The 14842-nt window shown below is 30.8% G+C and overlaps 1 protein-coding gene and 2 long non-coding RNA genes across 3 annotated transcripts; 1 reads left to right on the forward strand and 2 right to left on the reverse strand.

Annotated features, from left to right (window-relative positions):
* Positions 1-5448: 5448 nt before the first annotated feature.
* On the reverse strand, positions 5449-6248 carry LOC107961881 (uncharacterized). Its single transcript, XR_001701471.2, has 2 exons — positions 6065-6248; positions 5449-5791 (listed from the first exon to the last, which is right to left on the reverse strand). It is a non-coding gene; the product is annotated as an uncharacterized lncRNA (long non-coding RNA).
* A 2871-nt stretch (positions 6249-9119) lies between these two features.
* On the forward strand, positions 9120-9932 carry LOC107904184 (uncharacterized). Its single transcript, XR_001686154.2, has 2 exons — positions 9120-9245; positions 9595-9932. It is a non-coding gene; the product is annotated as an uncharacterized lncRNA (long non-coding RNA).
* A 98-nt stretch (positions 9933-10030) lies between these two features.
* On the reverse strand, positions 10031-13750 carry LOC107904181 (serine/threonine-protein phosphatase PP1). The gene is made up of 4 exons (XM_016830458.2): positions 13383-13750; positions 11408-11967; positions 10578-10760; positions 10031-10383 (listed from the first exon to the last, which is right to left on the reverse strand). Exons 1-4 carry the CDS (start codon positions 13570-13572, stop codon positions 10360-10362), a joined length of 957 nt encoding a protein of 318 aa, XP_016685947.1. The 5' UTR covers positions 13573-13750; the 3' UTR covers positions 10031-10359.
* Positions 13751-14842: the final 1092 nt, after the last annotated feature.

The raw sequence follows: 14842 nt of genomic DNA on the forward strand, positions 1-14842 counted from the left end.
GTCTCTCCAAGTTTCTTTGCCTTTGTAGGCAGAGGTGCTCGAGGTAGGTTTGGTTTTGGCTTGAAAGGCACCTTCTTGGTGCTCCTCCAGTCTGCTGGCTCTTCTTTGCTCTTGTGCATAAAGAGCATTGATCAGCTCTGTTAATGAAATGCTGGTTAGGTCCCTTGAGTCTTCGAGGGAGGATATTTTTGCGTCATACCTCTCAGGTAAGGTTGAGATCACCTTCTCCATTATTCTTGCTTCACTGAACTGCTCTCCAAGGAGCTTATCCTGTTAACTACAGCCATAATTCTATCTGAATATTGCTTGACAATTTTTTCCTCTTTCATCTTCAAATTCTCGAAATCTCTTCTCAAATTTAAAAGCTATTGTTGCCTTGTTCTCTCCATCCCTTGGAACTCCTCCTTCAATTTGTCCCAGGCCTGCTTTGGTGTCTCACAGGCTATAGTCTTGGTGAAGATGACATCTGATACACAGGTTTGAATGCAAGTCATGGCTTTATGCCTTTTGGTCCTTTCATTAGCATGCTGCATTATCTGAGCCACTGTTGGATTGGCTCTTACTGGTGCTGGTTCAGCATCCAAATTTACAACCTTCCACAAATCAAATGCCTGCAGGTAGGTCTTCATCTTAACCACCCATATGTGATAGCCCTCTCCATTTGAAGACTGGTGGTACAGTTGGTGAGAAGCCTAATGAAGCCATCAATTTGAAGTTAGAAAGAAACAGGTCCACTAAGATTAAAGGTCTAGATACCAATTGTTGGTGATATGAAAAAAGTGCAAGCAAGTTCAGCTTTGACTTGAGCAGAAAGGCTCGAGACTTGCAGAAGAAACAGAAAAAGAATTCAAGAAAAGAATTGAAACAAAGAAAATAGATGGAGCATATGGATGAAATTTGATAGATTTTTTATTAAGGATGAATAATGACATAATGTCAATACATAAACCAAGCATTCATCTTGTCAAAATCAGTATATGGTCACCTAATCAATACCTACTACCACTAATACATTGAAATTTGAAAACCAAGCTTGTACACATGAATAAAGCTGATTAACAGCTCCATCACAATCAAATTACATCAAACATCAATCTAACATAGTTCAAAATGAACTAAATTACATTACATCAAACTAAGGTTACAAAATGAACAAAATATCAGCAGTTACACTTGCTTCAGCAGCTCTTGCATGGCTCAGGCTGCATGGCCTATTTCTTGGCTGTTCCTGGTGCTACATGCTGACCAACTTTCAACAGCTATAATGTGAGCACCATAACCACTTTTCATTCTTCCTAGAACCACAGGCAACGATTCAAGCTTTTGAAAATTGGAAAGACGACGCAGCTATGCTGGTGAAATTGTTATCACTAAGAAGTCTCAAAGAGGATAGACCAGAAATGTGACCAAGAATATCTCCTTCACCAATATTGCACAGGCTGTAATTTGACAATACAAGACATTCAAGCTTGGAGAGTGGAGTTAAAGACCCGGTGTGCTGTTGAAATTGTTACCGTTAAGGCTAAGATTTGTCAAAGAGGATAAACAAGAAACTTGTTCATCTGTCTTTTGTGATTTAAAAGAGCCTAAGATAAAATAAATAAATAAAAATAAGTTAATTGGTCTGTAGGTTTAAAACTTGCGACCTTTGTGCTAGTAGCATGAAGCTACAACTAACTAAGCTAGTAAGCCAGTTGTCTCATTTTTAGAGACTATCTTATATTAAGCTTTTCTTCTTATATTAAGCTTTTCTTCCTTGGTTAAATGATAATATTTTTAAGTTTTTGTCTGATTGGTGGACTTTAAGAGGGTAAATATGTCCTTTAAATGATTTCTCCCATTTTCCTCCATGGATAATGGATGCCAATTAAAATCATTATTATAATTTGTGTTTGAGTTGGGCAATTCTCCCCTTATTGACAGATTAATATCTAGATCTGTATTTATATGGGATAAATCTATATATGAATTCAGATTTGGTGTGTAATTTTATACATTAACTTTGATTTTTTGTAATTTTATATATGATTTTTTCATTTGATCTAATTCGCAAAAATTATTAATACAATTATCAAGGTAATATCATTTTATATTTATATATTACACACACAAATAATTATATTTATCTAATATAAAAATAATTTGATGTATATATTTCTTTAAATATGTATAATTAAATCAAAATGAAATTTCAAACCACAAGAAATGAATCATTTGTATAATTGCACCAAATCAAAGTCCATGTATAAATTAAACATTGAATTAAAGTTTACGTATAATTTTGAAATTTATCTCGTTTTTATATATTTAGGACATAAATCATTATCATTAGTTTTTGTGTGAGCTTGACCATTCCAAATATAGTAAAAGTATAGGGACTTCAAGCATATTTTTGTTGACATTATTAAGCACAAGTTTTAAATTCGTCACTATTGTTTTAATTTCATTATAGTTTATTTCGTAGTTTATTAAGATTGTTGAGGGCGAGTATCTGTTTTTGAATATCTCACTTCCTCAATGATGGCAATATTGTTCCTGAGGTATTTATGCTCGATTCTAGTATTGTGTTTTTGTCTCTTCGGCCCGAGTAGAGCCTAAAAAGGCTCATGGGATTTGGCGGAAGTGCCGAGATTCCACCAAGGAAATATTTCATCATTTTGGCCTTAGTGTGGTTCGACTTCATGCCCCTAAAAAGTCTTAGAAAATAAGAACACTACCACTTGGTTAGCTTTGGAGTAGAAAGAAAAAAAACCCGAAATTATAACTGAGCATAAATGTTCCAAAAGCAATACCTTTATCGTTGATGAAGTGAGACACTCTAAAGTGGATACTCGCCTTTAACAATGGATACTTAAATCAGTTGATAATTGGATATATGAAGTTGTTAACGTGGATGAATTGTTTTGTTTAGGTAGCAAAGAGTCGTATCAGTTCCAGAGAAGATTAATATCAGATGCATACAAGAAGGCCGGGGTGGTTGGAGCAAGGGGCCCTCATCCTCCATGGGACGTGCGGGATGTGAGCCCTCTCACCTACAAATGAACCTCGAAGCTGGGTTTGCCTTTTTCTCTTTTTGGATATATTTTTAATGTGTCAATGGTGTTCAGAATTTGTAAATTATAATATATATGTGTGTGTATGTACATACTTAGAGGATTTTGCTACATGTATGTGGAGAGCTTGTAATTTATGTTTTTTTCTTCTTCAAACTTGTTGGAACTAGTGTTGTTTTTCCTACTCATGAAAATGTTGTTGGAACTAGTGTTGCAATTAAGATAGGCAAACCTCAGCCTTGAGAAAGGGAATATATAGGCAAGCCTGACGAGCTGAGCGTTAACCTTGAGGGAGTCAGTTATGAGACAAGCCGTTTTCTTAAAGAGGCTACGAGGATAGACAAGCCTAATCAGGTGAGCCTTGGCCAAGAAGAAGGGAATGTGATGGATGAGCTTGATGAGACAAGCTTTAGGATAGTTAAGCTTGATGAGGCTAGCTTTTAGTCTTAAAGAATGGAATGTGACGGGGGACTTGTTGGAAGGGTTTATCGACTCTCGACTCTTGACACTTCACAGATTTCTCTCCAACAAATCCGCCATTCATCAATAAAACCACGTGTAGCAACGTAAAAATTTTTTGCTTTCGGTCGCTAGTTGAGTCAATTTATCTAAAATTTAAAAATCGACTTTACATTTTAAAAAAAGGGAGTCGCCACCGATCCCTTTTCCTAGGTGTGATCGAACACCTAATAAATCCTCTTCTTTTAAAAGAAAATTCATTTTTTAAAAAGAAGGCCGAATTTAGGTCTACATCAAAAACCAAAGTAAAGTTGGGTTCGGCAGTCGGTTACGTGCGAATAAGGTATTAGCACCCTCGTGACGCCCAAAATTGGTATCTTTATTAAACAGGTGTTGTCTTGATTTTCAAAAATACGAATTCAATTTGACATTTAATCGTGATCCGATTGAAAATGAGAATTTTTAGTTTCGATTTTTTTAGAAGGGTGTCCCGTTTTTAACACGAGCCGGCGAATTTCACCCAACATAGCGATGAAATCGATGACTTAATGTTAAATTGGTTCATTTCCTTATTTATTGAAATTAGTAAAAAACATGAATAAAAATCTTTAAAGTAGTGAATAGTAAAATGATGTAAAATGGGCGGGAAACAAAAAATAAAAGAGTTAGAAATACATCGAAGCAAATAATAAATATGACAATAATATTAAAAACAATGACAATATATGCGATATTGAACATGATAATAATATTATTAAACACGAAATAAAGACGAACATATATATAAACATATAATAATAATAAGTGAAGTGATGTAAACATAATATTAAAAATACTAATAGTGCTATATATATACACTAAAGTATATACGTAATAATAGGAATGAAAAGTGTATTCATAATAATACTAAATATATATACATAATATATATAAAATGAACATATACAATATATATTAGAAATACTAATAACATAAAAAAAATATTAATAATACTACATAAATATGTACATATATATTAAAATAAATACATAAAAAAGTGTTAAAAATACATACATGATATAGTTATTAAGATATATATATACATATTAGAAATAATAATAATGTTACAAAACAACTATTAATAATACTGCATAAACATATACATATATATTAAAGATATATAAATATATAATAAACATATACTAATAATAATAATAATTATAATAATAGTAATAAAAAGATGTATGTACACCAAATAACACATAATAATATTAAAATAAAATAATAAGTGACAATAGTGAAAATAGTAAGTATAATAATAAATATAACGATATATGAAAATAATACTATATATAAAAACTATATATATACCCATATAATAAAATATATGTACTAATATTAATAATAAATATAATAGGGATAAAATAGGTATAATAATATATACATAATATGGTATTAAATATATATATGTAACATAGTATTCAAGAATATGTACATGAGATGATATAAAAATATATACATGGTATTAATATATATATATAGTATATACATACTAGAGATAATAATAGTATTGAAAAACAACTATTACATAAATATACACATATATATATTGAAAATTTATATATAATAACGATATTAAAAGTATGTACAAAAATAAAAATAATATAATATAAAGTAAAAAAAAATGACGATGATAATATTAATAAAAGAAAAAAATATATATATACATACATATACCAAAAATATATTCATAATAATAGTATTGAGTATCAAAAGTATATATCTAATATAGACGAAAATATAGGCATAATATAATATTGAAGGTATTTACATGGGATAATAAAAAAAATGTATGAATAATGTGATATATTAAAAATATATACATAATATACATAAAAATATTGTAATAGCCCAAATTCGCCCGGGCTTAATAAACCAAACAGAAAACCAAAAAAAATAAAATAAAATGTCCAATTTGTACGGTCCATGTTACAAAAGAAATAAAGCCCAAAAGGCAAATTATACCCCATAAACCCATTACACTCGTGGCCCAACACCCAATACCCCATTAGCCTAAATCAAACCCAGATACCAACAGGTAGACCCAACCCGTTACATTATAGACCCATTTCTAAAAGCCTACTCCTAAGACCCAATAAGCTGCATCCCGAAAGCCCAAATGCTTAACCCTAGGTCAGGAACCCTAGGGTTTCTGCACCTTTCAGCGCCGTAAGCATCCACAGACCTCGTATCGAGCCGCTATCAGTTCCCTCATCATCGCTGTGATTCACACCGTAAACCTGCAAAAGGAAGGAAAAGGGCACAGAATCGGAACTAATATGGCAAGGAATAAAATCAGATTTTGTAACATTTACTTTCAAATTTCCAGTGGCTATAAAAGGCCCAAATCAAAACAATGTAAAGGAGCCGGATTTTTACAAAGACAATAATATACACACGCATATACAGAAGAAAGAAAGAAGTCCAAGCAGTTTCTTAAAGGTGATATACCTTTATTTATTTATTTATTTATTTCATGCAAATACTATTAAAATAAATAAAAAGGAATTTACCGTTGAAATCACATTGAAAATCGAGACTTATGGGCTTCCGATCGCCATACGGGGAGGAGTAGGCGGCGGCGTGTGGGCGCGTGAGTCCGATGACCGGGGATCGGCTCGACGGAGACCAGAACTCGGAGGACTGCTCTCAACTCTCTTTCAGAGAGTTTTTCAAGTTTTTTTTTAAAAACCGGGTGCAGAATGATTTTAGAACTAAAATTTGGCTTATATAGCACAAATGAAACGGTGCCGTTTTGGTTTAATCCAATAAGCACGAAACGAGGTCGTTTCAAATCTTAGGATCCGCGCGTTGACCCGATGACCCCGGGAGGATCCGCGTGTTTTTGTTAAATGGGAAGATTTCCCAATTGATCCTTCCGTGTTTTTTAGGTTTTTAATTTCATTTTATTTTTATTTTAATTTAGCCCCAATATTTTATATTTATTTCAATTTAATACTAAAGGCCCTTAAAATCCATTCCAATGAAACGATGTCGTTTTGGGGATTAGGGGTAATTGCCCAAGGAGTTCCCTAACTTTTAATGCGCGCTCCAGAGGGCCCAAAATTCGTTATTTTTATTTTTAAATTAGCCCAAAAACTTTAATTTGATTTCCTTATAATCCTTTTAAATATTTTTTAAAAATTTAATAGATACTTTATAAATATTAATTATAAAAATATAGTATATATATTATTTTTATATTATTATTAATTATATTTATTATTATACATTTTATTTATGAATTTAGTATATATATTAATTATTTTACTATACTTTTATATGCAAAATACTTATTATATTATTATTATATATATTCTTTATTCCAGTGTATTATTTTATATACTTTTATTATATATTGTTCCTTGTTTTTATTTATTTATTATTATTTATTAAATGTGTAAATGGCAAGATTTTAAATTATTATTAAATAATAGTATATATTATCTTTATTTATGTAATAGTATTCACATTTCATTATATTTTATATTGCACATTATATTTTATTTTTACTATGGATATATATATTAATTATTCTTCTACATTTTTTATAAAATTACTCATAATATCATAATTACTATTTCCTATTTTATCTACTATATAGTTTATATTATAAATTTCATCGCAAGTTATATTTTATAATACATTATTCTATATATATTACATTTATTTTATTATAAAATATACATTGTTTCATTACTTATTAATTATATGTATTTTTATAAATAAGTGTTATATCAATATTTAGTACATTATAAGTTATTATACCCTATAGTATAATCTATATATATATCATTTTAAAGAAAAGGGTTCTCTTTTATCGTTCTTATATTATTCAATATATTTCTAAATATCTTGTTTTTGTTTGATTTATATTTCATACCTTTTAATTTATTTATTTTTAGTTTTCTCTTATTTTGATATAGTATGTTAAATTTTACATATCATTTGTTTTTATATATTTGCATGAAATTAATTATTTATGGTAATTTGCATAAGATACTATCATATGTGTATATTGCGATTTATATTTGTTGTATTCATTATGCACTACATTATGTTTTGTATGTAACAATAATGCATGAACATTTAGATATATGCCCAAAGTAAAAATGTATATTGTGTAATTTATGCCATTATTATTATTTTCTATACTATATTTGCATGAAATAATAAAACATGTATATTATAATTATATTTATTTAATTCCTTGTGCTATGTAAAACACATCATTACTTTCAAGACAAAAGAAATCTCATTTGATTCAAAAGGATTTTAAAAAAAGTGAGGCAATGTTTTGATATTTGGGAATTCGGGAAGTAGTGCCCTAACATGCTGGGTTGCAATTTCCCGTTTGTCTAAATATTTAAAATATCCTTTTAAGCGAGTTTACAAATCATAAGATGATTTTAGCGACGAAAGTTTAAAAATATCGTGTCTAATTATGCTGGATGTGATATTTATATTCCTTCAAAGCGAATGAGTCTTGATTCTTTTAATTTAAACTATTACAGTTTTAAGGAAACCTTATTTTTAAATTCTTTCAAATTTCTGACATTAAGACAAAATTATTCAATTTGGTACCAATTTTGGGCGTTACGAGGGTGCTAATCCTTCCTCGTACGTAACCGACTCCCGAACCTATTTTCTCAAAATTTCGTAGACCAAAATGTTTTATATAGTGATCCAATCACACTTTAAAAGATTGGTGGCGACTCCCGTTTACTTTTTTCAAAAGTCGATCCCCATTTTTCAAAAAAACCTTTTAAAAATGGTTTCGACAAATATAATGTTAAAAATACATATACATGATATAACATAAAAATAGATGAACAGTATGATATTTAAAAATGTATACATAATATATATAAAAATATATAATTAATAATATTAAAAATACATACATTATATATATGAAAAACATATACAGTATATATATATATATATTCAAATGACAATAATAGTATTAAAAATAACCATTAATAGTACTATATAAATATATACATATATATATACACGCGTAAATACTAATTGAAACTAAATATTAGTACCAATAATAATAACAAAATATTGATAATAGATATAATAATGATATTAATAAAATACAATAGTATGAATAATATTAAAATGAAATAAAATACGTAAATAAAAAAGGGTGCAAAAGGATAAAATTTAAATTAAAACAATATGTTGGGGTAATTTCAAAAAAAAATAAAGGAAAATAGGATCGATTTGAATGTGCGCAAAACAAGGGAGGACTAAAAAAGAAATTATTCCTCCCCTCAAAACGCAACACAGCAAGAGGGATTAAATCGCAAACTGATATATACTTTAGGGCCGAATTAAAAATCGAAAAGGTACTAGATTGTAAAAGTATGGAAATGTGGAAGGGCTAAAAGCGCAATTAGCCCTTCCTTAAAAAAACACGCGGATCCTGACAGGTCAGGTCGGGTTGGTCCGACCCAGGGCAAAACGACGTCGTTTTGTGCCCTGGGTTTTAATGCCAAGACGGCGCCCTTTTTGAGCACTATAAATAGCTCGAAAATCAGAAAAAAAATCATTTGTACCAAAATCAGAAAAAAAAAGGGAGAGAGGGAGAGCTGGACGATTTCCAGTGGAAAATCCAGCCTCGCCCCGACCGCCGTCCACCGTCGCCGGCGCCGACGCCGGCCACCGTACACGGTGGCTGAAAAGGTAATTTTTTTTTGTTTTTTTTACGCTTTGAAATGTTTTTTCTATATATATTATGTATTTATAGGAATAGATTCGAAAACAAAACGAAAATGAAAAATAGAAAATTCACCTTAGGGCTTTGATTTTGACTATTGGCCTTTAGGTTCTTTGATTTCTGATATTTGGTTTGATTTGAGGCTATTTTCTTACTCTGATATTTTGGAATCGTTCTTTTTTACTCAAAAATCGAATGCTTTCTTTTTATTTCCAAAAGTTGCTGAATCCTTCCATTGAAATTGGCTTGGCTTTTTAAAGCCTATTTTACATGATTTTCTATGCTGTCTTTTCTCTCTTTTTTTGATTCTTGCAGGGGGATGGGCATTGCTGACATGGGTAGTGGAGCAGGTGGCCATGGTAGACGGCAGAAGGCCCTAGGTACGGCGCACCTAGGGTTTGAAATTTTTGTTGTTTTTTGTTAGGGTTTGGGCCATATTGTTTTGGGCTTTGAGGGTTTATGATAGTTGGATTATGGTAAATGGGTAAGTAGGCTTATGTTATTGGGCCGATGGGTTAGTTGGGCTAATTGGTATTGAGTTTTAAGGGCCTGGGCAATTTGGGCTTCTACAACCACGCTTTTTTTAAACATATTTTGTATTTTCTATTCTTGTATTTTTTTTCATGTCATAATCATGTTTAAGATTCATATAACATTAGACAAATCAACAATTTGTGTATATAAATTTTTAACATATTTTATATATTTATATCGAGCATTACCAGAAAATAATTCATCTAACAGCCAATTAGTAATTCATTCAATATTGGAACACCATTTTTGAGACCCCTATAAATTAACCCACTGAAGAACATTTTGAGTTTCCGAAGAATTCAATAAACAAAAAAAAAAAAAAAGAAAGAAAAATCCTAAAAAGAGCCAGAAAAAAAGAGTTAATAGTCGACGTACAGATACAAGGAAGATTAAATAATCAGAAAATAAAAAAAAAATCAATCTCATTTAAGGTTTCCTTGTTCAGTCCATTTGGTGTACAGGAAACTGAAACTCAGTGTTCCGATCGAGCTTATCGGTATTTCGTATTTGTGCTGAACAACGACGCCACCCCCGGAAACTGCTTCATCAGGTCGTGCCGATCTTCTGTGGCTGACAATAAAGTTCAAATTGTTAGAAGTTGGAGTTTGATTCGAAATTCAAAGTTCAAAATTTGATCTGAATTCAATTCAAGATAAAAAAAAATTGAAAGGTCAGTCAATAAAATATAAGACTTGATCATTTGTGTTCAAGTTTGAGTTCAAGATGGAGCCGAATTTGAGTTTGAAAACCGATAGTGTGCCAACCTTCTTTAGAGGAACCTTATTTCCGCTTATTGCTGCTGGTTTCAATATCTCAAAGGAGCAAACAAGAGCTTCGTCAATACTCAATAGAGCGCCAGCATTGTCAAAGTCTCCACCATAGTTTGGGGCCGAAAATATTGTTACTAATTTCCTATTAGCAAAAAACTCATACCCATCCTCCACAACCTGAATTTCAAAAACTTTAGATTAATCTGAACCCGAAAAAGTTTGACTGACTAATTTTTTAATAGTATATGTAGACATAAGTATGGGGATACGACCCTCCAAATGCATTGAAAACTTTTCCAATATTCACACTCGAGTTCATGTAACAGAGGTTAACTTAATTAATTTATTCGATAAGTTTTAAGAGGTGACATCCAATAAATTTGGATTTTGAATCTCAATATATGCAGTTTCTTCCTTTGACCCTTTGTCTGGGAGCTGTTACTACCTTTAAAACTTGGTCTATAAGGAAATTGGCTTACTTGGTCTAAAAGTTAACTTAGATCCATTAAAATTGAAATTTAAACCTCAAACTTATTGGATGTCACCTCTTAAAACTGATTGTATAAACCAACTGATCTCATAGCATTCTTTGTGCCAAATAAGGAAACTGGCTTACTTGATGGATATCACCTCTTAAAACTGATTGTATAAACCAACTGATCTTATAGCATTCTTTGTGGCAATTAAGGAAACTGGCTTACTTGATCTATAAGCTAGCTTAGACCAATATGATGCTGAAATTCAAATCTTAATATTTCCAATCCCTTCCTTTATCCTCAAGCCATTAGAACCTTCTTTGCAACGAAAAGAAAGAAATCACTTACTTGATGACCTCGGCAAATGAGATCAAGGTCATTCTTCTCCAAAAACTTGGCAACAACATCGGCTCCAAAGGTACATGAAATGCCTCGATCACTGTCCGCCCAACCCTCGACGTTGGGATTAGGATCGGACCAAAGAAGATCACAGAGAAGTCCACCGTCGGGCACTTCGGTCGGCCTCTCGATTTCCTTGATCTGATTCACATTTTCCAAATCAGGAGACAACCCTCCATGCATACAAAGTACCTTCTCATCAATGAGTGCAGCCACAGGCAAATTGTTAAAGCAGTTGGTAAAAAGTTTCCAAAGACTAACGTTAAATCTCCTTTTACACTCATCATAAAACCCATAAATCCGATTCACCTTTGCATCTTCATGGTTCCCTCTCAAGAGAAAAATCCTGTCGGGGTATCTTATTTTATAGGCTAAAAGCAAACATATTGTCTCCAAACTTTGCTTGCCTCGATCCACATAGTCCCCAAGGAACAAATAGTTTGCATCCGGAGGATACCCACCGTATTCGAATACCCTCAACAGATCTTGGTATTGTCCATGTATATCACCTATAAAAAAGACTTACAATATTAGAAATTTCCATTGGTAAAAATAATTCATCTCAATTCTTACATTGTTAAGAGTTTCCCACATTATTATAACCGCCAAGATATAGGGTTAATTGCACCATATACTCTCTCGAGCTATGGTTTATATATGTAAAAAGACCTCTCAAGTTCCTCTCAATTTCAAAATTAAGAACATTAAAAAAATTGGAGCAATTTAATCCCTGTCAATTTTAAAAGTGAGCAATTAAGGACAATTAATCACGGTGTTAATGTCTTTCATCAATTGTGTATAATTTTGATTGATATAATAAAATAATTATCCCTCAATGTTTACATATATATATTTTTTATTTGGTCTTGATTCTAAAAAAATCAATAAGTTTAACCTCAACATTTGCACATTTACAAAATTATTGCGGGCAAAATTTGTTAAATCATGATCAAATTGATAGAATGTGTAAATTATAAGAGCTAAATTTGTTATTATACCAGTCAAATTTATGTAAAATTGACGAAAAACATTAACGTTGTGATTAATTGTCCTTAGTTGCTCAATTTCGAAATTGACAGGGATTAAATTACTCCATTTTTTTTGACAGGGACCAATTTGCTCAATATCAAAATTGAGAGAGACTGGAAAAATCTTTTTACCATTTACATGGATTTGGCAACATTCTAATTGAGTCTTCAAAGTATCAATATCGTATCAAATAGATTTTTCCTTCAACCTAGCCATTAGCTTAGGCGTCAAATGCCTCAAATTTGATTTCCAAACACATGGATCAAATTATAAATGCAAGTATGCTTGCTACCTGAATAGCTTGAACTAATGTGTTAAGAAAGATTGATATTATTTGTTTCTTTAACATGTTAGATTCAAGTTGTCCATGTGGTATGCACACGTGTTTATAGTTTGATTCATGTGTTTTAAACTTGTTCCATTGAAGATCTAAATTGATATTTAACACATAAATTGACGCTAAGCTAAAGGAAAAAACCAGATTCATACAATACTGATATATTGAGTACTCAATTTAAAATGTTTTGATGTTAAAGAATAAATTTAAAATTTGAACTATATTTTGAGTATCCTTTGAGAAGACCAACCCAAAAATAATATAAATACTAAAATCCAAAAATTTATAATTTAATTCCTTTTTATCTCACACAGCATAAAATTCTAGGAAAAAAAAGTACTCAATTGCTAGATAATCAGCATTCTCAAACTTTTTCAACCAAATTGAATGGAAACAAAACTTGGCATAGAAACCATAAAAATTTAAGTTCCCCAACATTGGGATTCTTATCCAATTCCCATAAACCATACAATTCAAATGAGAAAACAAAAATAAACCCAAATTTTGGCTTAAAAATGGATGCATTTTGAATGGTAAAATAGAGAGAAGAAAGCAAACCACAGATTCTAATGGGAGCTTTAATCTGAAGCAGATTAGGCTCAGAAATGAAGATTTGACGAGCATTAATACAAAGTTGACGGATCTCTCCTTCAGAAAGTTGGACCTGTTTGCCTCCTTTCCCTTCCAATAACCTTCGTATTATATCATCCAACACTGCTTGATCCATCATTCCCTCCATGGTCATCATCACCACTTATTTTTTTTCTTTTTGCTTCAAGAATTCACCACCAAAACAAAAAAAGTTCTTGTTTAATTCTTACAATTAATAGATGAGAAAAAATGGGTTTTCGATGATGAATCAGAAGGAGTTGAAACTATTAAGATTGAGAGAGATGGAGAGGAAAAAAGGGTAAAAAAATGAGGATCAAAAGAACCAATCTTTACAAAAAAAGGGAAATATAAAAAGGGTTAAAGAAGGTAAAAGACATTTTAGAGTAATTCATGGAAGTTCGTTGTTTTCATTTTCTCTCTCTATGTTCTTTTTTAATATTTATTTTAGTAAATATTTATTTTTATTTTAATGTATGCCAAGAAAAGATTGAAAATGACCAATACCATTAGTTTGAAACATTCAAACTTCATAGGGCATATTTGGGGTTATTAGATGGAAATTATATATTGGGATAAAAATATTAAATTCAGAAAAAAATTAAATAAAAATATAATATCTGCTAAGTACTATATATATATAGATATATATTTACAATTTAATCTTTGCTAAAACACATGCAATTTTAGGTGGAGTTATTATTAGATAAGTCAATTTGCTTGTATGTTTGTGAGATAGTAAAGCATGGTTGTTTGAATTGAATTAGATTTATTAGTTGAATTAGAATTTAGTCGAGGTATCGGTTCAGATAAATGCTTCATACTAGTTGAGTTAAGAATCCTTATGGACCAGTTAAATCAACTCAAAAAGACTAGTTGAACCGATAGATGGATGATTTTTAATATATTTTTAATTTTTAATGATTTATTTAATCGGGCCATCTGGATTGATTGGATCAACGAACTGGTGGTCTAACCAATTCAACCACCAAAACGACCAATCTGATTCTAAAAACCATGTAATAAAGTAGTAGAGTATCATTTATCTTAAATATTGAAATGATTATATATTACGATAATCATAATTATATATATTATGAGTTGTGATGAATGCAATTGTTCTTTTTGGTATATAACTATAGGTGTTCTCATCTATTTTATAGTTTGAGTCTAGTTTTGCTTGGGTCAGGTATGGTATTCAGGTAAAACCCTCTCAGTAATTACGATTCCAAAATTCAAACTCAATCCAAATACCCGAGGAAGAATTATTAATGCAATTTTTACAAATAAAATTGGACAGCTCTATTATATAAAGAAATGGTTGTGATTGAAATCCAAACTCCCATTGCAACAAAGAGCCAAGTCCAACATGAAGAATTAAATGTATAGGCTTCAAGGAAAATTAACCA

This window comes from Gossypium hirsutum, chromosome A11, assembly GCF_007990345.1.
Source record: "Gossypium hirsutum isolate 1008001.06 chromosome A11, Gossypium_hirsutum_v2.1, whole genome shotgun sequence".
Classification (NCBI taxonomy): domain Eukaryota; kingdom Viridiplantae; phylum Streptophyta; class Magnoliopsida; order Malvales; family Malvaceae; genus Gossypium; species Gossypium hirsutum.